At 35.4% G+C, this 26,257-nt stretch overlaps 1 protein-coding gene across 1 annotated transcript in view; it reads right to left on the bottom strand.

The window, feature by feature from the left end:
- The window catches only part of TBCK (TBC1 domain containing kinase), a 189,213-nt gene that overhangs the window by 61,479 nt on the left and 101,477 nt on the right, over nt 1-26,257 (bottom strand). The window contains exon 23 of the mRNA XM_037031868.1: nt 5,407-5,579. Within this exon, the coding sequence (XP_036887763.1) occupies nt 5,407-5,579 (173 nt within the window). The remainder of the gene's footprint in view (nt 1-5,406; nt 5,580-26,257) is intronic.

Raw genomic sequence — 26,257 nt, 5'->3', positions numbered from 1 at the left:
TGGGCCAAGTATTGCTCCCCACCTTGGACCTCTGTTCAGTAACAATACCAGTCCTCAATAAATTAATATGGTGATTATAATTTAACAAAGAAACATATTAAAGAATTCTGATGTTGACTACAGTCTTTTTCCAAAACACGTTCAGTTAAAAAACTCCATTTCATTCTACTTATCAGTTATATATAACTTTACATATGTACGTGCATATATATTTCAATTAACAAGTAGTGGTCGAATTGCCCAGGAGAGCCTTAGCTATTTTTTAAAAAGTAGATTGAAAAACCATGGGCAGTAGATAAAATAATTCTTTTGGCAATTCTTTAGTCATTTCAAGATCAAACAGTATTAAAACTAAGACACAAAGGTCAAAGTAAAATCTTAAACTAAAATTACTGAGGTGAAACTGCCAGAAAGGTCTTTCTCTGGAGAGCTGGTGTCCCTCTCCCTCCCCCGCCGCTGTTTGTAGTGACGTCTAAATGCAGAGGGAGAGTACTAAACCCAGCACAGCTGAAGGGAAATAGAGGAATTCCACACATCTCTTCTTTGGTATAAATTCTTTAGATACAAATGATTGCCACAAAATTGCTGGGCAGTTTTCAAACTTGAAACATTTAACCTTTAGTTACTAGAAAAGGAATAATGATTATTACCATTTATGTATCAGATGCTGAATTAAGTGCTTTACATATAATACCCCTGCAAGGTAGGAATCACAAATAATTATGCTCACTTTTACAAAGAGGAAGAGAGAGGCTGTATAAATTATTCAAGATTATAAAACCGAAATGGAGTAGGGCTGGAATTTGAAACCAAGTCCATCTAACAGAAAAGTTCACGCTTCCTTCCTACTACAATGGTCTGCTTCAGGGGACTAATATGATAAACGCATGTAGAAATTAAAGTTAACCAAAGTTTTCTTGTCATAGAAGTTTTCTAACTTCCATTCTACTAGTACAGAGTACAGTTCATATTTCAATTTACAAAAGCCATTTTTATCTGTTATTGAACCTGACACAGAATATATAATACAAGGCCAGACAAAAGTATGTTTACAGTTCTGAAACACAGGTTTATTCTTATATTGTTAATTATTAATTATTGTACTTATTTATGTAAAAACTGTAAATGCACATTGCCCACACATGTATATAAACATGAATTGTGATTACCCCAATTTTAATGAATATACTTTTATAGGGCATGCATGCATTATTTTTTGTATCTACTCTCTATTATAACCACATTTAAATCTGAACCAAGAAGACTTCAAATAAACAATACTACGAGGAAACCAAGAAGACCTGAAGTAAATTGTTTAGTATTGTAGCTGCTTGAGGTGGTCATAACAGCTGAGGCAAACGAGAAGGTAACAACAACAATTAACAATTAAAGTTAAAAGCTGGGGAATTCAATGTCCATAAGGGCTTCAAAAGCTCCAACACATTCCTGGAAATCTATAAGGCTACCCAAATATAGGTAGTACTGTTTGCATGACCAAGAAAGATCTGAGAAGCTCTTAAGCTCCCACCTTAAGACTCTGAGCAAGTAGGAAGTGAAGGCTAAGGCAGAGATGCAGGCTGCCTGCTTCAGTTAAAAATGGGCCCTGAGGTGAACACAGAGCCCCTCAGCAAAGGCTGGGAGACTTACTGGGTAGAAAAACTTAAGGAAGTCTTTGCCTTATAATTCTCTGATCATTATGCTCACTAAACAGTGGTCAACTTGACAATTATTCAGGTCTAATTCAGAAAAGTCACTAAACAAATAAATATTATCAACCACCATGACCACAACAACAAATACTGACAAAAACCCTGGGGAGGAGGGCAGAATCTGGTTTCCAGAGTTTCCATATTATATTATTTTAAGAAGTTTGGTTTTCAACAATAACAACAACAATGAAACTATGAGCTGTTGCACTTACTAAACAAAGACTTTAAATTAGCTGTTTAAGCATCTTCAAAGAACTAAAGAAAATAGCATCTATGGAAATAAAGCAAATTATGTCTAAAGCACTAAAGGAATGATGTCTCACCAAATACAGAACATCATTAGACAGATAAAATTATAAAAAATAAATGAAACAGAAATTATGAACTTGAATGTATAATTATTAAAATAAAAAGTTCACTGGAGGGGCTCAACAGCAGACATGAGCTGGCAAAAGAAAGGTCATCAAATAAAAAGATGGGTCGACTGAAATTATCCTGTTTGAGGAGAAGGAATAAGAACAGATAAAAATGAACAGAGCCTAAACAACCTCTGGGACACCATCAAATTAGCAAACACAGACAGCGAGAACCCCAGGAGAGGAGAGAGAGAAGGGGCAGAAAGACTACTTAGAAAAATAACGAGTGAAGACTTCTAAAATTTGAGTAAAAACATTTATCTATACCTCCAAGTACTAAAAACTCAAAGAAATCCCCATTTAGATAGGTCATAATCAAATTCTCAAAAGATAAAGACCGAGAGCCTTCATAGTTACAAGACAGAACCAATTCATAAATTGGACATAAACAAAATTACAAAGTTATGTGCTTCAAAGACATTACCAAGAAAGTGAAAAGTAAATGCACACAATAAGAGAAAATATGTGCAAATCCTGTATCTAATAAGGGACTTTCATAGAGAATAAATAAAGAACTTTACAGTTCAACAATTAAAACTGACTCAATTAAAAAAAAAGGGCAAAAGATTTGGGTAGACACTTCCAAAGAAGATGTACAAATGATAAATGGACACACAAAAAGATGTGCAGTGTGATTATGAAATGAAAATCAAAAGACACCACTTCACGCCCACTAAGACAGCTATGATCTAAGAGTAACAATAACTGTTTCCAAGGATGTGGAGAAACTGGAACCTTCACACTGCTGAGAGGAATGTAAAATGGTGCGGATGCTGTGTAGGACATTTTTGCAGCTCCTAAAAATGTTAGACTTATCATATGACCCAGAAAAAGGACTCCAAAGTACATATCCAAAAGAACTAAAAACAGGCACTCAATCAAATACTTCCATATGAATGTTTATAACAGCATTATTCATAAGAGTCAAGAAGTAGAAACAACCCAAATGTCCATTAACTGATGAATTGATCAATAAAATGTAGCATATTCATATTCATACAATAAATACTATTCAGCCAGAAAAAGGAATGAAGTACTGACACCCACTACAAATGAATGAACTGTGAAAACATTATGCTAAATGAGAGAAGCCAAAAAAAAAAAAAAAGAAACAAAAAGAAACAAATAAGCCAGTCACAAAGGGCCACATATTATATGATTCCATTTTTATGACACGTTTAGAATAAGTAAATCCATAGAGATGTAAAGCAGATTAAGGTTTGTAAGGGGCTGGGGAGAGATGGTGAGTGATTAATAACAAATACAGAATTTTGGGGGGGAGGGGTGCTGATAAAACAATGTAAAATTAGATAGTGGTGATACTTATAACTTTGTAAATATACTAAAAACTACTGATTTTATACTTTAAAAGGGTAAAATTTATAGTTTGTGAATTAGTTTAGTATAAAAAAAACATATCCAGTGGTGCCATAAAAACCGAAGTTCAATTTTGGCAGGTGAATAAATGTACTAACTGTGCAAACTAGTAATTCCTTCCTGGGTTTAGTTTCACGCCCCTGTTATAAAATAGGAAGAATCATACTTAGTTACAGATTCCCCTGAAAATTAAATGCTATAACTATATTTTAAAAATCTAGCATATTTTCAAACAGAAACCAAATACTCAGATATTATTAATTCTCTTGTACCTTTTTTCTTACTGAATTTTCGAACTACCAACTCAGTCTTATTTTACAAATTTCTATGCCTATTCACCTCTCCCTCATTATATGACATTATAGTTTCCTAAAAACTGCTCATTTGCCAAAGAATCTCTCTCTAGTATGAAGAAGAGAACGAATGTTTTTCTGCTATGAAGAGAATACATTTTAATATCTGAAAAGAAGAAAATTATGGAATAAGTCTTTATATAGAATCGTTGAATTTCAAAGTTTCAAGCTATCTAACAGGTCATTTAGAACAACTTTTAGCTGGTGGGTCCTTGTTCCAAAATCCATTAGATGGCAGTAACACCATCTGCTGGACTATTCCTAGTGTTTGAGAACATGCCTCTCCCAAAGAGGCCTAGCCCACTTTTTAGAAAAATGCAACGCAGATATTTATTTACTAGAACAGGTTCTTATTCTTGTTATATCACTTAGGATACTTTGAAATGTTATTATATATTTAACATACGTATATATTCATGTAGCTCTTTTATTTTATCACCTAAATTTCTAGAGGTGAAGACTGTAATTACCAAAACTGTTTTGAATTCAATCATAATCTATGTTATATTTATATGTGTCTTTAATAAACACAATTAGATCATGATGGAAAAATGTGAAAAGATGAATGCCCCTGTGTATTTGGGAACATGAAAAATCACAGAAAGTGCAAAAGGGGCAAAATTGTGAATTCTTGCAAAAAACACCTAGTTAAAAAATGTCTAGCTAGGTACTGCTTAACATATATTAAAATGATTTGGAAATATTTTGTCATTAAAATGTCACTATTTATAAGTTACAGGCTATCCCTATTAAATTTATTAAGGTATTTAAAAACTCTGTATCTATACTAATTTTAATTCAATTTCATAAAAACAATTAAGATATTGTAGTAATATTAGAATATTAGAGATACATGAATTATTTTTATAGCTGAAAGTTTAGTTGAGCATATTTATAAAGCCCTATGTTTAGAAGAAATAAAAATATTGAAAAATATGAAATATAGTTTTCCAAAATGCTATTGCTTTTGTCAATCAACAATCAGTAAGTTACATTCTATTTCTATTAACAACTCTTGGCCGTGGCTGGTGTGGCTCAGTGGACTGAGCACTGGCCTGTGACCCAAAGGGTCACTGGTGTGATTCCCAGTCAGGGCATATGCCTGGGTTATGGGCCAGGTCCCCAGGGGGCACATGAGAGGCAACCACACACTGATGTTTCTCTCCCTCTATTTCTCCCTCCTTTCCATCTCTAAAATAAATAAATAAAATCTAACAAAAATAATTCTTAGTCTTTCTCTATTTTTATCACTTTCTTTGCTTTTGTAATTCTCTCAGTATGTAACAAGATAACATAAAACGGACACTACGATTACATAGGAAAAAAGTGAAACTTGTTACTTGAAGGAATATGTCAAAACAATCTTCATAAGTGTATAACCAAATAGATGCAAAGATCTTCTGAAATACCGGCATGAATAAAATCATATATTAGAAAATAGCTCTGTCAAAAGGACCTATGCAATATTATTGGAAGCAATAATGATACTAGAGTGTACTCATTTTAATATACATCTTTTATAGGTTGTAAATTAAATCTTCAAATACATACCAGATCTGTTTTTGGAGTATCCGGATACTCAGAGAAATAAGGTGTTGAACTCCTGACTCCACTGTTGTCAGAAGTTGGCTTTGGAGGCTGAGCATGCTGTCTGTAAGTAGCACTTTTAGGAGTCCAACAAAACAGGTTGATTGATTCTCGCACACAGCGTTCAATGTCAATTTCTAGATTGAAAATTGGAAGATATATAGAATTTGGATCGCTAGATTTATGAAAAAAGCACAGTCTTTCCTAACTGCATATATTCACACATGGCTATGAGGATAACTAATCAGAAATTTCAGTAAAAAAATATAGATATTAAGTAACATATTTATGACTGAGATGGTAAAGGTATTTTGTATTATTATGCACATACATATTTATATACCTTTACATATTCAAATACATGCACATATTTATGTTTTAGTATTATCAACATACATACATATCTACGATATGCATATATTTGTATATTTTGGAAAATAATTATTTAAACATCATGGATATAACACAGTTCCCATTTAAGAATCTGCCTCATTTATCCTGATAATATTTTCACCTTTTCAAAGTAAAATAGTGAGTGGTTGGGGTAGGAGGCAAGGCTGGAATTTGGGGGTGGGCTGGCAACAGATTCAGAAGCTGATTCATCATGACTTCTAGTATAACGTACTAAAAGTTTCACTTCCATCTACTAAAGAAGATATAAAGTAATGAGGAAAACATTTATTGAGATCTCAATTCAGTATTTCTCTTATTAAAAATAATATTTTGAGTGAAGTGCAGAAAAGCTTAGGTGAAAAAGATAAACTTGATTACATAAAACATTTTCATAGACTATTTCCTTTCCTTCTCCAGATGTGAAATTTAAGCGTCTTTGAAACAGGTAGTATATATAGGAATGTTGTTCCACTTTCAAATTTTGCTTGTGTGTTATGATGGCACTGTAGCTCTTTAGGAGGTCACTGTTCTTGATGAAAGAGTAAGCCAGTCTTACACGGGAAAGTGTAAAGATCAGAGAAAGGCAGTGGAAATTCCGTAAATTGATTAGGATGGAAAAGCTTTTCCCTTTCTATATTCCTAACATTAAATAACAGATATTCTCAATTCCTCTGCAAAAGTACAAGTGTTAGCTTAGAGAAGCAATGTAGAAAAACGTACTGCATGTTTTAAATTTCAAAGAGAGAAGTTCCCAACTTTTTGAAATGAGAAGCTTATATACTAAGGGGAGAAGGAAATAGGCATTTAAGTAGATTCTGTGGATGGTGCACGAGTCATGCTTTTAGTGCTGTCTGCTTTCTGTAAGGTGGAAAATCCTTGCATAAAAGAAGGGAAGTACACACTGAATGAGCATCTAATACGTGGTAGGCATTGTATACTTCCTCGTAGCTCATTTAATTCTTACAATGATTCTTGTAGACAAGTATCGTAACTCTCCCCATTTCTGTTGAAGATGAAAAAACTATGACATAAGAAAGCTCAGTGATTTAATATGTTGTATGTTGTTATAAGTAGAAATTGTCTGAAGTTATTGAAGGGTTATACAACATTTTTTATTTCCCAGTTCATTTAGATTTTGAGTATTGCCAGCCGGTCTGGAAAGGCCAGTTACTTAATTAAGCATTCCCTTATCTGCTATTAGTTAGGTCTGCCAGCTTCACAGCTGGTTACTTCCACGGCTAAACAAAGAGGCGGTATTTCACCACCCCACATGCTCACAGGGTTGTCCAACTGCAGTGGCTCAGGATGGCTATAAATGCAGCCCAACACAAAATCGTAAATTTGCTTAGAATATAATGAGATTTGTTTTGTGATTACATGTCACAATGCATTTAATGTGTGGCCCATGACAATTCTTCTTCCAGTGTGGCCCAGAGATGCCAAAAGGTTGGACACCATTGGCTCACTATTCCTAACATACTATCTTTAAAATAAGCACAGTTTAACATGTTTTCAGACGTGGGTCTGTTTATTTGAGCAATGGCCAATACAGTGAAATGTATTTTTTAAAAAGCTCTATTAAAAACAATTAAATAAATTATTTTAAAAAGCTCTATTATCTATTTCATATTCCACAGAAAGAACACAGATATCAACAGAAAAAAAATCTAAGTTTGAGACAGATTTCTTTATTCCATTTAGGAAGAGATATGCTTACTTCATTTTAGAAAATTCCCAATTAATATGGGTAAGCTAAAAGTTTCCAGCTAAAGAGAAAAAACTGTTATCTTAAAAAAGTCAACCCATTTAACACTGTTTCATCTCCAAAGAAAAAGAATTTCTGGTGACAGATTTTATATCTGCAGCACTCAAATCATTGAACGCATCTGACATGCTTGAAGTCAAGTCAGTGGTCCTGATCAGAGGTTGTAGTTCAGTACTGGCGCAGGACATTTGCACCTGCCTGCGAAACCCCCTCCTAACACCACAAAAGGTTTACAGTGAATCTTGAGAATTTAAAGGCGCACACCCCAATTCCCCCCTGATTATTGGTACTGGCAGATATCCCATTCTCCACTCACTCACCCCATACCACCTCTCTCTCAGAATCTTTCCAAAGCACTTTGTCATACCCAAAATATTATGCGAAAGTACTTTGTACACTGTACACTAAATATGCAATTATTCTTAAAAATAACTTATCCTATGGCACTACTGTTTACTATCTTGCATTGTAATTTTGATACAATGCGTTGTGAAGAAAGCATTTGCCCTGGCTTATGGTTTCCCAAGTGTAATTCCAAAGTCCTGGAAGTACTTTGTGACACTGATAGAAATAATGTCTCTAAATCTCGGTTTCTTTATCCTCATCTATTACTATCTTATCTCTCAAAAATAGTGAACTATTTTCAAAATGATAAACATGCCATATTTCCTTTGAATGAGAATAGGTGATAAAGGCACCTCTCCAGAGGCCCTTTGTTCTCTTTTTAACGGCTACGAATTGTTTCCCAGATCCAGGGAACAGTTGCTGTCCACCTCTCTTTACCGTATCTAATTCCCTTTGGCGCTCCTCCGTGTTTGAATTCTAACTTTGTTGGGATATTATTGTTTCTTCATTCACCCCATCATTTTGGTAGAATACATTTTCCAGGAACTTCTATGAAAGAGTGCATAGAAGGCAAATTATTTTGGCATCTTCCAATCTTTTAATACTTTATTTAGCCCCTGGCTGATAATTGGACTATCCACAGCATTGTAGGGTTGAGTGTGAGTTATGAAACACGGTGTTCTGTTGCTGTCTTCTAAGAAGTCTGATACAATTCTGATTTGAGGTTATTTGTATGTGATTTTCCCCTTCGCTGTATACTTTTAGGATCATTGGTGTTCTGAAATTTCATGATACACATATGTGTGTACAAGTTCATTGTCATGGGCATTTAATGGTCCTTTTGTAATTCTTCAGGGACAGAAAAAGTTCTTGTGCGATATCTGTGATCATTTATTTCCCGCTGTTTTCTTCCCTCTTGTTCTACTACAAGAATCTTGAATATACTGAATTGAATTTCTAATAACTTTGCCTTTTCATTTTACTTTCCATGTGTATTTTTGTCCTATTCTCTGAGAGATTTCCTAATCTTTATCATTCACTCTTTCATTAGAAAGGTCATTGAATTTCCAAATCATTTTTAATACCCAATAATCATTTTTTATCTTTGCTATGAAAAATTTTTAATTTTTTCATAGCTGTAATGTTTTCTCATAATTATGTTTCTGAGGATTATTTCTTATTCAGTTTATACTGGTCTAAGTCTCTTAGTGGAATTCTTTCCTTATAGGTTTGGTGATCTATACATATTTAAAAGAACAACATTAAAAACCATAATTAAAGTTTTATGTATGTGGGTGGGTCTTGGTGACTGGTGGATTCACTACAGGGAAAACTAGGGACATGGTGGTTTGTCAGAGGACACCTAAATAAGTTATTTTTCCTTCTAGGGACATTCCATCACTCCAGGGAATAATTCCCTGACCTATCTAAATGAATCCTTGCCAGCATCCTACGAACTGACCACAGATGGACCCAGGGTTTGAAACTATTCATCCCTCACATCTGCTCTATGCCCTGCCCCTGACTCTAGGTCTCAAGACCCTCTGATTCTATTACTTGAAAGAATGCCCTGCCAAATTTACTGTTACCTCTGATCCTGTTTTTGTAAAATCTGAAAAAGTAAAGATATCTAAACCATAACCAGTGAAGACTGCTGTCTTTACTTAAAACAATTTTTCCTCCATTATACTTCTTATATTGGGCAACATTACAGAGGCTGTGGACACTTTGAAATATAGGAGTAAGCTAAGTTAGGGATGTATTTCATGTGAATTATTTCTATGAGTTCTAGTCACTTTGGGGCTTTGAAATAGCCCCAGATTTTCTCCTTGACCAAACTCTAGTCAGGCTTCTCTATGCTCTTTCTTGACTATGCCTCAACCTTGGCCTATGAAGATCCGAATAAAACACTAACATTGTGTAATAGTTCCCAGACATATCCCTAGGATGACCTTAGTTCCCTCTTAAAATGCCTGCCTGAAAAAAATCAAGGCTGCCAAAAGAACTCAATGTTTCCCCAGCCACCACCTGAAGACAGGGTCCCCGTCTCCTGGTCTCTATTGGAAGGTGAGAACCTAACTTCAATCAGTGCCAGTTAGCAAACCCGGGTGGGGTTCCCCTGGACCAATGTCCACCTTTATACTTTGTAATTTTTCACTTCCCTGAATCTTCTGAGGCCCCAGTCCCCCCGCCCCCACACACACTCCTTCATTCTCCCTTTAACATGTCCTGTCACCTTCGTACAAATTGAAGTTGAGTTCAATTTGTGGTTAACTTTTCCTTATTCCAACAGTATATGACTGACTAAAACATATAACTGGTATCTTGCTTTGTCATGGACAGTATAGTAAAGTTATTGCCAGCTCTAGGAATGGCTCCCTGGAATACTTCTCCCACCCTCTATACGGAAGCACAGGTCATAATGCATCAGGAATGCGCTCCAGCACCAGAAGTCTATGGGTAGGAGAAACGCAGGTGTCATACACACAGCCAAAGGCAAACTGGGAATTCATTCAAACATTACACATGTAAAACTGTAAGCAGAGAATTTGGTTCTCAGTGATGCCTGATCAAAAGAGAAATGCTTTCCTTCTGGAAGTATACTTGATAATGTTATAAGTACACCAGTAACTTAAAAAAAAACTTTTTTGATAGGACTTTCACTAAGTACCATTTTTGTGATAATAGGAAACAGACTTGTAGCATTATAAAAATAGAGACTATATATGCATTGTCACATTTAATGCATTCCTATAATGAATAAAAAACAAGTTTCAACTAAACCTGCCAGTGGAGAGACTGATTATCTATTTTCTCTATAAAAATATAGCATAATTACTGTCATTTGAAGAGGTGATCAATGAGGATGAAGCAAAAAAAGAAAATATGTAGACATGTTATTTAATGAATAAAATTATTGTTTTTCTGCTTTGTAATTTGTTCTGATCTCTGCTTACTCTAAATATCTTTTAACAAGTTAATTTTGTATTGTAATTGGTATCATCTTCTTGAAAAGGGCTGCCTCCCCATATTGCATAAGCTCCAGGCCACCCACTCTGGCTCTGCCCCTATCTCTCGGTCTCCTTTGTGTGTCAGAGGGGTGGACCCTCGGCTAGCAGGGTGAGGTATGGGAGGAATGAAACTATTCCTTAGGCAGACATTCAATGGATTCTTCTCTAGTTTTCTTCTAGTTGTGCATTCATTTGCAATTCCTAAGACGCTGTGCTTTGCATCAAGAACTGGCTTGCCTGTTGCTTCTTCCTCCTTTGAAAGTAGGTTTCAGTTTTCTTTGCTTAAGTGAGTTACTACTGATGTAATTGTCTTCTATGTTCCAAATACTTGCTGACATTTCTTGTCTACTTGTGCTCTTCATACATTCTCTTTGTAAATTATATATATTTTTATTCCCTTACTGTCATTTTAGTGATATTTTAGAAGGGAGCAGAGATACACATATGTGTACAATGTGTCATTGTTAACTAGAAAAATTTCAGACTTACAAAGACTCTAGTTCAAAAGGGCTGGGAATCAAATTAGATAACGGGCGCGGCAGGCTTGAAGCCTCACCCCCTTGATGCTCAGAAAGCAGTACAATACAGATGCCGTACTGTAAACAGCATTAGCCTGGGAGGCAGGATGATTTGGGCTTGAATTTCAAATCGATAACTTACTGGTTGTACAGTTTTGGCAAATTCATTTTTCTGCTTTTCTTTTCTCAATAATAAAACAGGGTTGATATTACCTAATTCCTAGGAGTGTTATGAAGTAGAAATAAGACACGCAGTAAGAACCCACGGCTTTATACATAAACTTATAGATACACAAAACACATGAACAATTTTAGCATTTCAATGAAATGTTTTTAAAAAGCATAAGACGTTAGATCTCAATTAGTCTGCCTTTTTGTTTTAAACACCCTTGGAATATAGACTAATTTTCTATTTTGAACTTGGTAGATGTCTCCTTTGAAGGAGATTTTTTTTTTAGAAACTATTCTTTTCTACTTTCCCCCAAAACAAGGACTTGTAATATTATTCAGCAATAAAATGAAATGAGCTATAAAGCTCCAAGCAGACATGAAGAAAAAGTCTGAAAAGGACTAGCCATCAGAGAGATCAAATTAAAACCACAAGGAGATACTACTTCATACCAGTCAGAAGGGCCATCATTAAAAAATGAACAAACACCAAGTGCTGGTGAGGATGTGGAGAGAAGGGAACCCTAGTGCACTAATGGTGGGAATGCACACTGGTGCTGCCACTGTGGGAAAGTTTGGAATTTCCTCAAAAAGCTAAAAATAGAACTGCCTTTTGATCCAGCAATTCCACTGCTAGGATTATACTCGAAAATTCCTGAAACATCAATTCAAACAAACCCCTATTCACCCCAATATTCATAGCGGCACACTTTACGATAGCCAAGTGCTGGAAGCAACCTAAGTGCCCATCAGTAAATGAGTGGATCAAAAACTGTGGTACATTTACACAATGGAATTCTATGCTGTAGAAAGAAAGAAGGAGCTCCTACCCTTCTCAACAACATGAATGGAACTGAAGAGCATTATGCTAAGTGAAAAAAGCCAGGCAGTGAAAGACAAATACCATACGATGTCACCTGTAAGTGGAACCTAATCGACAAAACAAATAAGCAAGCAAAATACAACCAGAGACATTGAAATAAAGAACAAACAGATAGTAACCAGAGGGGAGGGGGATAACGGGGGACTGAAGGGGAAGGGTCGTCAAGGATTGAGGATTGGAGGTGGGGGTGGGTGGAGCGGGCGAGAGTGGTGAGGGGAAAATGGAGATAATTGTAGTTGAACAATGATAAAAAGAAAAGAAGATTTACTTTAGTTGTGCTATTTATATAAAATAAAAAATTTAAAAATCTTTGTAAACACTAAAAGTGATTCAAAGTTGTTTTAACGAGAGATTATCTACAATGCCCAAATTTTCAGCTCACAATCTAGCTTTTGAAATGAAGCTCAATACGAGATTTAGCAATGTACAAACTTAGGTTTAGGTCTAAATAATATTTCTTCATGACACTGTGTCAATAAAAGCTACCCTATTGTTAACTTAATTGAACTAAAATTGAAATTATTATATTCAAGGAATGCTATTAAGTGCCGAGGGGTCATAAAGATGAACAGATGAGAGGTGTTGGAGTTTGGTCCAGTAAAAGAGAGTTCCCAGTGATCTCCTTGGGTATTTAGTTAAAGATGTCAACATGACACATTCTTGGATTAAGTAAAACATTAAAAGAGACTAAAATCAAATTAACATGAAAGGAACCACCAGTTAATTTAATTATCTAGCAGAACAAAACTCAACACTCTTTATAAAATGATAAAACCATACACCTTACAATATATCTTTACCAATATTCACTATGTAGTAAATAATAGCTAGATATGCAAAGTAGAAAATTGCAACCTACAATGAAGACAAATAGAAGTTAATAGAAATAGACCTACAAGATAATCCAGAACTAAAAGCAGCAGACAAGACTTTAAAATAGCTACTATAAATACATGTAAGTATTCAAAGGAAAATATAGTCGAAGTGAATGGATAGAGGAATGCAAACAATAAAAAAGAACCAAACTGAAATACTAGAACCGAAAAGCATATTATTTGAAGTAGCTATTTACTGAAAGGATTTAAAAGCCAAGATAAATACAAAGAGGACTACACTGAAACGCAGTCTATTAAAAAACCACAAATACAAAGGAAATGCAAATATGTGGGAGGAAATAAAGAGCACTAATTATTGAAAAGTATAATGGTAAATGCAAGAGATTATCTTTTTGCTTCTCTTAGTGTGTTTAAAAGACAATTACCCCAAATAATAGCATTATACTGTGGAATTTATTACAAATGTAGACATAAAATGAAGCAATCATTATCAGATTGGATAAACAAAACAGGAAATATGTATATGCCTAAATTTACTATATGTCTGGACAACTACATTCTGAAAGTATAGTTAAAATACTTTTTAGAATATTTAACCTTAAAGTAACAGAATATACATAAGCATTTTATTTTAACAACTTTTTTGTCCTTTTTAACATTTACTTTTCAATTACAATCAACATACGATGTTACATTAGTTGCAAGTGTACAACACAGTGATTAGACATTTACGTAACCTATGAAGTGATCAACCTGCTAGGCCTAGTACCCATCTAACAGTATACACAGTTATTACAACATTACTGACTACATTCCCTATGTTGAACTTCACGTTCCTGTGAAGGAATATAATTGACAATTTCTACATCTAATCCCTTTCACCTTCTTTACCCATCCCTCCAACCCCCCTCCCCCGGTGACTACCAATTTGTGCTATCTATAGATATTTGTTTGTTTTACCAATTTTTATCACTTCCATCAGTGCTATTACTCTACCGCATCCACTTCAGGGATCTCTCATCCTTCCTTCTAATCACCCTATTAGCAACCTTCTCATATCAAGATGGTCATGACATCCTTAGGCTATTTTCTATGCTTCCAGAGCTTTCTCCCTATCCTCCTTCAGGGTTGGTACTATATCTTTTTTATTATTTTATACTATTATTTTAATTTTTATTGCTTATGCTATTATAGTGGTCCCAGTTTTTCTTACCTTTTGTCCCCTGCCCCCAAGCCCCTCCTTCCCACAGTCATTCCCCATACCGCTGTTCACATCCATGGGTGATGCATCCAGTCCCAACATCCCCTCTCCCCTCTTACAGCTATCAGTCTGTTCCTTGTTTTTGTGCCTCTTGCTTGTTATTTTGCTTGTTAATTTTGTTCCTTAGACTCCAGTCATAAATGAGATCATATGGTATTGGTATCTCTCTGGCTTATTTCACTTAGTACAATGCTCTCCAATTCCATCCATGCTGTTACAAAAGGTAAGAATTCCTTTTTTTTTCTTTATTGCTGCATAGTATTTCATTGTGTAAATGTAAAAAAAAACCATAGTTTTTTTATTCACTCATCTACTGATGGGCACTTAGGCTGTTTCCATAGCTTGGCTATGGGTACTATATCTTATCTTTAACTTTCTGGCTGTACTTTCCATGTAATTGTGTTTAGATATGTTCAATGAATAAACTTACTTATCCTAAGGTCTCATAGAAGGTGGCCAAAGCTTTTTCACAACTATTTCATCTACTTCAGGTGCTTCACAGTTCAAAAATACTAACTCAAAGTTGGTGAGTCTTAATGAAAAATATTATTAAATGTTTTCCCCAAACATGTCTATAATTGTTTTGCTTTTTTGTTCTAAATATGGTATTTTTTTATAAGTTTGAACTTATTGGGATTTAGACTTACTGACACTGTTATTTTTGGATAATTTGTCCTTGTTATACTCCTTTTCACATTCTTAGTTTCATTCATGCTTCAAACCTCATAAAGATCAAAAAAAATTCTTGTTTCCAGTGGAGAAAGTGGAAAACTGGCCATTTAAAAATATGCCCAGGTCATTCCGTTCTCTGAAACAAGACCTGCCCTTGCAGAAAACTATTTGACCAGAGTCTAAGTGGCCTGGGGAAGGGAAACACTCAACTCCTGCCCCTCCAGGCTTCTATGTAGGGGAGAAAATACCCATCTCCAACCCCTTCTAGCCTTCCTGTCTCACCTAAGAGGGGAAGGTACTAAGAAGCATTTGTGAAGGTCACAACCCAGGGACACAGGCCTGATAGGAGACTGAGATCTAATCACAGGACTGCAGAACACTTTCCCTTTCCTCCAGTTTACCTACATATTGACGGGGCTCCTATATAATAGTAACAGTAACACAACTGAAAGAGCTGCACGTCTAAGACCTTACTGAAGAAGAAATCTCTAGGGAAACTCAAAGATAACAGGGGAATGAAAAGAAAGATACCAGAGGAAATTTTAGTCTCTGACTAATCTTCAAATTACATTTGTCCTTTTGTCACTCAAGTGACTCAACTTGTCAATCTAGGTCCCATACATATCTTAAGCACATACCTAAAACTTTACTTAGCTAACTTTCCTAGTAGCATGCCCACTCACCCATTCCCTAAATTGCTTCCGCTCCCTACCTTAGGGTATAGAAATACATTCACACACCTCACATTCCATTGCATTCCAAATCCTATTGATTCTACAAAGCGATTCTGAGAGGGAAGGTGAATTCCCTCACTGAAAAATTAAGGAACTAATGCACAAGCCAGTCAAGTAGTTTACTGGAACTGGAGGTAATACCATATGTAATTAAGATAACCCAAGTTCCAAGTGTCAGCCACAGTTACAGGATACCACTGGATTGTCTTTAAATATTTATGTATGAATGCTTTGGGTCAGTACAAAAAACAATAAACCAATAATAAGATTGATTGTTAATTATGAACTTACATACATATGTATTTATTACACACACATATTCCTAACAGGAAATCATTAAGTATTTGTTGAATATATGAATGGATATATTTTAAAAACACAACCTTGGTTATGTAGTCTAAAGGGGAAAGGATGTATAATATGTTACTGGCTCCCACTTTAATTCACTCAGCCTTTCCAACCCATGATATGTGCATGTCATTACAGGCGCATTTTGCTAAACATCTATCATCTCTGCTTCTTAATGCCTCCAATGAAATGACAAATAAATAGAAAATTCAATAAGCATTACTGATATACGGACACTTAAACATTTTTCTATTCTTAACGTAACAGTCTTCATCATTTAGCGGCTGAGTAGGTAGATACTATGATGCCAGGCAGCTGGCTGATAATGGTACCCAGCACACTTTGGAAAACAGAACAATGCAGCAGCTTGGAAGATTTAGCACTAGGTCAGTGGCGGGCATCATTTTCTCTTTTTCTTTTATACCTAATGGTGAATCAGAAGCAAAATAGGAGTCTGATTTTTTTAGAACATTTTGATCAAGTTGAATAAGCATTTTTCATATGACTGACAAACGTATTGAAGGTTTAAGCTGGTTTGAAGTGTTAGAAGTAATTACAAGTAATTTCTTATAATAAAAGAAAAATCTAGTTATTTGTTTTGTGTTATGTAATATTAAATAACTAGCCTATGAGCACCCTGGCTTATTATTCCTCTTCTTTTCCTCTAATCTATGAATTTGTTTTTTCTTAATTTTTTTTGTTTTGATTCAACACACATGCTGCGCAGTTAGAGACATGTAGTAAGAAGTTACTTTTCATTCTGTTTAAGATAACCATAATTTAGGATAGGAAGCACACAAAATTGTTTTCACTTATGTATAAATATATAGAGCTAGTTAGAAGAGAAGGAAGAAACGGGACCAATGAGTATTACATAGGATCAAAATATGAATCACATATGAACATTATATGTTAATATAATGTCTAAATGTCTCTAAATGTCGCTAAATGTCTCTTTTAAGCATGATACATTATGGTCCTTACATTGTTACCTGCTCTATCCATCAGCAGTATATGCAGGAAGATTTTAAACATATTTTTGATTTTAAAGATTTTTGAGGTTGATTACTTTAACATACTTCAAAAACAAAAAATAAATTTATATCTTAAGTGTGTTGCAAACCCCGGACACATATAAACACTCAATAAATATAAAACAAACATAAAAAATTTCATCATTGGTGTCATGAAACAAAATATATTTAATCGCTGATCTATAATAACTATATAATTTTTGAACTACTCGAAACAACTCAGAACGGAGAAGAGCCGTCAATCATAAAGCAAACAGTCTTCCTACAGAGACCAGCCTTTCTATTATTTCGTGAGGCCTTGGGACCAATTTTAAAATAACCTTTCAATTTTCAAGGTAAGTAGAAAATTCTCATCAATCTTGATCTTATTTTTCACTGTAGTTTCCAACACATAAGAAATTTTTCTTTTAACTTTATAAACTATGTACATACTGCCAGATTAATGGTATGCTTCAAGATCAACAACTATATCGGTGTTATGAGAATTCGTCCAGCTTCTTAGAATCATTTAACAACTTGAGTTTTTAACAGTCATTCTAGTGTGTTTTCCATGATCATTTATCTGAAGCTAGAAGTCATGCATTACAAAATCTGTTTTCAAAACTTCCCCTTTTCCTTAAAACAATGCAGTATCCCCGCCCAACTCCCACCCCTGCTCCAAACCAGGCTGATATAACCTAATGAGATTCTGAAAATACATTTTCACAGTTTTTATTTTAGTGATTATGTAATCATGTTAATAAACCACTCTCTCATCTATCCTTAACCAACTTTAACCTACAGTATATAATATTCCATCTAAATCATAATATGTAATTTTATGGCTGGGGGGGAAGTGGAGCACCATAGATAAAATCTCCATATTTATTTCCATAATGACTGTCCTTCTGCAATTCCATGAAGATACAATTCCTAGAAACAGACATGCATTAACACCATATAGGTACAAGCAGGAAATGTAAATGGTTCTCAGCTTCAAAAAAAATGTTATCAAATGTCATGGGGCTGAAAATACAAAACCTTCATTGAACAACTGTGTACTCCTGTTGCTCTCCTTTTTTTTTTTAAACCAAATAAGCTTTCCACTCTGTATGGGCCTAAAGGCATAAAAAAGGAAGTATGGATACATACTGGAGGCACTTATGTTAAGAATCCTTTGCTTTGTTCAGGATAGAGAGCCTCGAAAGGAGCGGACAGAGACCAAAATGCTCAACAAATATCAACACAACATTTGTATTTTAGTTCCTGATGTGATTTTCAGTGATACTTTTCATTCTTTCACATAAGTTGAAAAGAAAAAAATCTGTACAAATGTAATTTTTAAATAGCTCTGCATGACCATGCATTTTTGTCTTCTCCTTTATTTTTAAAAATATTTTGTTGATTATGCTATTACAGTTGTCCCAATTTTTCCCACTTTGGCTCCCCTTCACCCAGCACCCACCACTCCCTCAGGCAACCCCCCACCATTGTTCATGTTCACGGGTCATGAATGTAAGTTCTTTGGCTACTCCATTTCTTACATTGTACTTTACATCCCTGTGGCTATCCAGAACTACCTCTTTGTACTTCATAATCCCCTCACCCCTTCACCCATTCCCCTACACCCCCTTCCATATGGCAATCATCAATATCCTCTCTGTATCCAAGACTCTGTCTCTGCTCTTCTTTGCTTAGATTCAATTGTTGATAGATTTGTATTTTTGCCATGTTATTGTTCACAGTTTTGATCTTCTTTTTCTTAAATAAGTCTCTTTAACATGTCATATAATGGTTTGGTGATAAGGATAAACTAACTCCTTTAGTTATTTCTTATCTGGGAAGCTCTTCATCTGTTCTTTGATTCTAAATGATATCTTTGCTGGGGAGAGCAATGTTGGCTGTAGGCCCCTACTTTTCATGACTGAATTTTTCTTGCCAATCCCTTATAGCCTTTAAAGTTTTTTTTTTTTTTCCAGAAATCAGCTGACAGTCTTATGGGAACTTCTTTGTGTGCAACTCTCTGCTTTTCTCTTGCTTCTTTTAAGATTCTCTCCTTAATATTTAACCTTTGGCATTTTTATGATGTGTCTTGGACACTCTTTATATCCATCTTGTTTGGGACACTCGTGCTTTCTGGACTTGTATGTCTATTTTCTTCACCAAATCAAGAAACTTTTCTTGTACCACTTTTTTCAAATAGATTTGTAATTTCTTGCTCTTTCTCTTCTCTTTCTGGCACCCCTATGATGTGAATGTTGGACCTCTTGACATTGTCCCAGAGGCTGCTTATACTATGCTCACTTTTTTGGTTTCTTTGTTCTTCTTGCTCTGATTGGTTGTTTTTTTGCTTTCTTATGTTCCAAATCACTGATTTGATTCTCAGCTTCAGACCCTCCACTATTGTTTGTCTGTAAATTGTTCTTTATTTCAATTAGTGTATCCTTCTTTTCTGACTGGATCTTTTTTATGCTGTTGAGATCCTCACTAAGTTCCTTGAGCATCCTTTTAATCAGCGTTTTGAACTCATCTTCTGATAGATTGTTGACCTCTGTTTCATTTAGCTCTTTTTCTGGAGTTTTGATCTGTTCTTCCATTTGGGCCATGTTTCTTTGTCTCCTCATTTTGGCAGCCTCCCTGTGTTTGTTTCTATGTATTAGGTAGAGCTGCTATGACTCCCTGTCTTGGTAGTGTGGCCTGATGTAGTAGATGTCCTGTAGGGTACAGTGGCACAGCCTCTCCTATCACTCGCGCTGGGTACTAGAGGTGGAAGGCCACCCTGCCTGAGCTATAAAGCAATCTGAGATGGCTGCTACTTGTGTTGGGCTGGCAGATTGCCAGGGGAAGCCAAACTGTGACTCTAAGCTGGCGGCTGCTAGTGCAGAGCCTAAGGCTCACCAAAGCCAGATATTGCTTATTTGAGAGGATTTAGGTAGTTGTGAAGCATGAGCCAAGACCAGACATTCATATGGAAAAGCAGCTTGGGTTGGCCTGCAAGTTGGGTGATGTGGAGTTTCTAGGGATCTCCAAGGTGGGTTAAACAGTGTTAGCTAGTTTGATAGGGTCTCAGATACGGCACCAGGTTGCTGACTCTGTGGGGAGAGTTCAGAAAAGGGACAACGGTCTCTGCTCGCCTTGGTGCTAGACCCTTCAGTTTCTCCCTGTATACTAGTGGTGGCTTTCAAGTTGCTACCTTGATGCTGGAGCTCAGAGGGAGTGAGTCTGAGTGGGTGAATCCATGTGTGGGTTCTTTAAGAGGAACTGCTTGCCCTTTGCAAAATCATGGATGGAACTGCAAAGCATTATACTGAGTGAAATAAGCCAGGTGGTGAAAGACAAATACCATATAATCTCACCTTTAACAGGAGTCTAAACAACAAAACAAATAAGCAAGCAAAATATGACCAAAGACACTGAAATACAGAACAGGCTGACAGGGACCAGAGGGGAGAGGGGATAGAATCACAGGGGAAATGGGGAAGGACTCACATGAACAAGTATAAAGGACACATGGACAATAACTAAGGTAGGGGGTGGAAATGGGAGGGAGGTGGGGAGCACTGAGGGGGGCAGGGCTGGGAATATAAGACAGAAAACTGTACTTGAACAATAATTAAATAAATATTTTTTTTTTAAAAAAGAGGAACTGCTTGGGATTCTACAAGTCTCTTTCACTGACTCAACCTCTGCTATGTTTTGAAGCCAGAAGTTGTGGGGACTTATCTTCCTGACACTGGAATCCTGGGTGGGAAGGGGTCAGGACTCCTCACTCCTGAACTATCCCTCCCAAATTTTTATCCACCACACGTGGATGAGTGACCAGCCAGTTTGGCATCTACACCCCTCCTACTAGTCTGGACGGATGTGTTTTCTTTAATTCCGTAGTTGTCAGACTTTCATTCAGCTCAATTTCTGACAGTTCTGAGTGATGGCAGTTCTTTGTTTTAATTGTAACCTTGATGTGGTTGTGTGAAGGGGCAAGCCATGTCTGCCCACACAGCTATCTTGGTAGGAAATCCCAATACCTCTGAATGATCATTCTTTGTCTACCTCTTTGTTTTATTTTCTAGATCTGTCCATTCTGTTCTAAGTACTCCATTCCAATTCTGTGAGTTGTTTGGGGGTTTTGAATATTTTCTTCCTTCTGTCTAGAGGGTTCTCCCCTCTCCACATATTACCTTAAACATCAGTTGCTTAGGGAAAGTTCTCCAACTCCCCCAGACTTGGTAGCATCCCTGTTATGAATTCCTATTGCTTTTATGACCATTAAAACTATTTATTAATAATATTCATATTTAATAAAGGGGTCACAAATTAGTAGCCTGTTGGCTACAATCAATGAAATTTGACTTAAGTTTTATAGTTTTAAAATATTTATTTACAATTGGGAGATTACACATATATGTTATGGTAACTCTATTTCACTTATATTTGTCCCTAAATGAAAGAATGAAATAGTTGATTGAAAACTGAGGTCACTTCTCACTGCTCTTCTTCTCTCCTTTGCCACTCCAGGGAATATTAAGAGTACCTTAAACATCTACAGAATTTCATAAATTAGATTGAATTTACTCCTACGTTCCTCAACAATATCCAATTCCATCTTGGGGATAAACAGGAAAAGAATGAGAAACAGTTTTAAAGGGTTTGCATATTTTAGTAATTTGCTCTTTTTCCTAATTTTCATACATTGATTCATTTTGTTCTCAGTTCCATATTTGCATGTTATTTGAAAAAAATGGCCTGATTTTTTATAGCTTTTTAGGCAACCTGGTACATAACTGGGTTACTCAAAAAATGTATTGCTTTCATAAAATATCCCATGCTATGCTAAATTTGGAGAAAATTTTAAAAAGTGCTTATAAAAGTGCTTTCAATCAGAACAGATATGTACCTTTTCCTAATTACTCACAGCACTAATTCAATATTTTTGAGGAATCAGTGAAGTGCTACAGAATAGTGAGAGGCTACCAGTATTTTTCATGTGAGTTGAAAATCAATCCTATTGTAAAGTATACAGGTTACACTGAAATAGAATTTTCTAAATTTTTCATTTAAACCATTTCCCTTCCATTAAGCTTCTATATTGCACATTACACAACAAATTTTTTTCAGCCAAACGCTAATTTCCCCGTGACCAGGATTTTTAAATTTTCATGTCCCTTTTATATATTCAGTATTTTCTTCTAAAATAGTTTATATATACATTTCTTTATCTTAATGTTAAAGTAACTATTTTAATCTCTGATAATAAATCAAGTGGTCTTCCACCCGGATTTCTCAATTTTGTTCTATATATTCTCTAATAAAAGCTTCTTTTCTGCTTTTATATATTCTTATCTTTGAAGATGCTCAGGAACAAAAAACCATGCATTCTAAGAATTTATCTCAACTATATAATGACATAAATATTTTGAATTAATTTTCAACTATACACAGGATATGTACCAACAAAACAAAAAAAGCATTTAAACATCTCAGCTATTATAAATCAACTCTAAAATTATTACCATTTTGGTTTTATTCAGATTTTCATACTCATCTTGAAAACTGCTTGAATGTAGCCTCAAAAAAAAATCAGCCACATGGACAATATAGCAGAATATCAGAGAGAGCAGGCTGAAGGCTGACAGACCTCACCCTGTAACTGGGCTTAAAGGGTGGTAACCTTGGAAATGGTTTTGACACCAGGCGCCAACGTCCAGGATTGGATGGTGCAATGAAAATCTCAGTATTTCTTCCAAAACACCCTGCCACTATTTTTAGATTGACAAATACCAAATGGACTGCTCCCACAGTTACTTCCCCTAGTATTAAAATGACATGCATACCAATACATGTCAAGAACTTTCAGCAAAATTTTCTAGCACCAGTTGTACTTCCTTGGAATGTAACATCACACTATATCATCTACAAGGGAACAGAAGTTGGGAACAATTTTTGGCAAAAATAATAATTCCTGTCTGTGAGTACTTTCTTCAAGAATCAAAGGGTTCATATAAAGTGAAGGAGGAAGAAAGGAGGAATTTATAAAGATTGAATGTTACACATTCTTTACATATTTAAAATATTTATTACTACATATACTTTAAAAATAGTTATGCATAGCTGGTACCAGCTTTTGTGTCAAGTGCATTCTATATATCATCTCTGGTGCTAACCATAACACTGGAGCAGACATTATCGCCTCCATCTTCCTGAAACTTTCATAATGTACAGGATTCTCTTTCCAGTGCCATTAAAAGCCTGACCAAGTTCACACTGCTGCTATGGGCTCGAGCTGGGATGAGAATGAATACTTAGCTCACTCTACGTGCCACTGTTTTAGCAGCAGAACCACACTGGACATTTCCCAGTTAACACAGGTAGTGATTGGTGGAATTAGGACGCAAACCCATTATCTGTCTTGACTCCAAAGTCAGTGCTCTCTGGCCACTAAACTATGCTGTATCCAAGCAATGAAAAAACAGACTCTTTTAGTCATAATATACACTTAATATTGAAGGCTTACATGACATTTAAGGTAATTCCTCACTTGCTTTGACTAACAAGGAAATATATATGATTGATATCTATTTCTTTTAAAAAATATTTATTTATTTTTAGAGAGAGGGGAGGAGAGGGAGAAAAAGAGAGAGAGAAACATCAATGTGTGGTTGCTTTTCACACGCCGCCAACTGGGGACCTGGCCCAAAACCCAGGTCCCCATGTGACATGACAGGGAACTGAACTAGCAACCTGTTGGTTCACAGGCTGGCACTCAATCCACTGAGCCACACCAACCAGGGCTGATATCTATCTATTTCAATAATTTATAGAAAAAGTCAAACAGCTGATTGCTGAGTTTACAGTATGAAGAGAAAAGCATATCATGATAGAATGAAAAAAGGAGGAAAACAAAATATAATTATAATAACATCAATAACGTACAGCACTTGCTCTTTGCCAGGTACTACTCTAAGTTACGTAATATACTGATTTATTTAATAAAACAACCCTATGAGGTAGATACAATTACCATTCTCATATAATTAGAGTCAAGGAATAGATACAAAGAGGTTTAAGCCATATCCCTAAGGTCACATCACTGTCCGTGGGAGAGCCAGTATCTGAAACCCAGGTGATATGGCTCTACACTTCATGCTCGCAGGCACTGCACTACTGGGATTCTCTTTGTAGAAAGAAACAACTAAAAAGGATGATTTTTTTGAAGTCTGTGTTGCTCACAAAGTTACCAGTGGGATGGTGTTTCCTTCATTTAATTGTCAATAGATACTTTGAACAGTGACTTTATTAATCTGCTTCAGCAAAGAATTCAGTCAAATTTGTTCTGATTGCTTATTTATGCTTTTAAACTCAGTTAAATGGAGATTTCAATAAGGTACAACATAGTTAGTGACTTCAAACCAATGATTAATTCTAATCTATTTTTATCTATACAGACTGTCCCAGGGATTAAAGTGAAATACAGAGTTGTACTATTAATTTTGGGGGGTAAACTTAAAAAACAGCATGTTTCTTTCAAATTACATTGCCAGCTTACATCACTAAATGCTTTGCTTAAAAAGGTGCATTCAGTGTGTTTGCGTGGTGCCAGTCTGAATCCACTTTTTAGGATTCCCCACGGCCACTTCCCTGTTCCTTCGAGTATCAAGCACTGTGATGGGACTCAACATGATTAAAAAAAAATCTCTTTAGATTTATGTAGGAAAGACATACTAAATAAGTGTAACTTGATTAAAAATAAAACAAAACTTAAGAACAAAGCTTGCTTTTAAACCCGTTCTGTTTTTTTTTTAAGTCACATTTTTCTTAAAAACTTTTTTCTTTCCTGATGGGAATCAAACGTAGAGAGCGAGTGAGCGAGGAGCCGGAACAATGGTGCCCAGCAGCACGGCAGTGCACATCAGTACAGGGCATCCTGTTTTCAAAGGTAACAGAGTTGACCTTTTCAACGAGTCAGTCCTAACAAACATATATTCTTTCTGATTTGAGAAATGATGATTTCATTTTAATGAACAAGCAGTTACCACTGACCTGTCTACACAATATAAAAACAGATCCCTTCACCAGTGTTTCACTGGAGGATTTATGGGCAAAATTAGAAAAGCATTCAATTTTCTTGTATTGAAACTGTTCAGTCAGCATTTCTAGTATATATGTATATTTTGAGAACTGACCATAAAAATTCACTTAATCCTAATAAATCACCCTGTTTACTTTGGCAAGTTGGAAATGACAGGAAAACATCTGCAGGGTAGAGACAATATTCCTAGTTTGGAGAACTTGCTTCTTAGTTACTGTTCAACATCACAAAGAGAAAAAAAAATAAAGGAAGAAAAAGGTAATTTAATTCTCATAAACACTTCCCCAGAAAAAAATAATATAAGAACTGAACTATTGTTTGTTTATATAAGAAATAATTTACTTTAATTAAAATTTGGTGTTAGAAAGCTGATGATAGTACTTTTAATTTGAGGGGGAGAAGGAATTTTAAACAAATTAATAAATTTAAGCATTTTTGTCACTTTCCCCAAAAGCATGACACTTAACAACAGAAAAATGGTAGGATACCAGGTACAGATAATCCACTAAAACGAAAAATCAGGGTAGGCAGCAGGTCTATTATTCCTCTTTAGAGTGCTAATAAATATATAATCTAATGTACCTTTTGTTCTTTCAGTTTTAGGCAAATTTATCTCTTGGATAAATCTAAGTGTCTATTATCAGCAGTCACCTGTGCCTATCTGAATATATAGAGACCAGTGATGCACTCAGAACAAGGACTGGAGTCAATGAAACGCTGTTTGGAGAAAGTAGAATTCCACTGGAAAAACATTTTGGCTTTTTTCTCCTTAGATTGTTATA

The sequence above is a fragment of the Sturnira hondurensis genome, unplaced genomic scaffold (genome assembly GCF_014824575.4).
Source record: "Sturnira hondurensis isolate 20B ecotype Veracruz unplaced genomic scaffold, ASM1482457v3 Scaffold0021214, whole genome shotgun sequence".
In the NCBI taxonomy this organism is placed as follows: domain Eukaryota; kingdom Metazoa; phylum Chordata; class Mammalia; order Chiroptera; family Phyllostomidae; genus Sturnira; species Sturnira hondurensis.
Note: the sequence above shows the minus strand (reverse complement) of the source record. Positions and strands in the feature narration are given on the sequence as shown.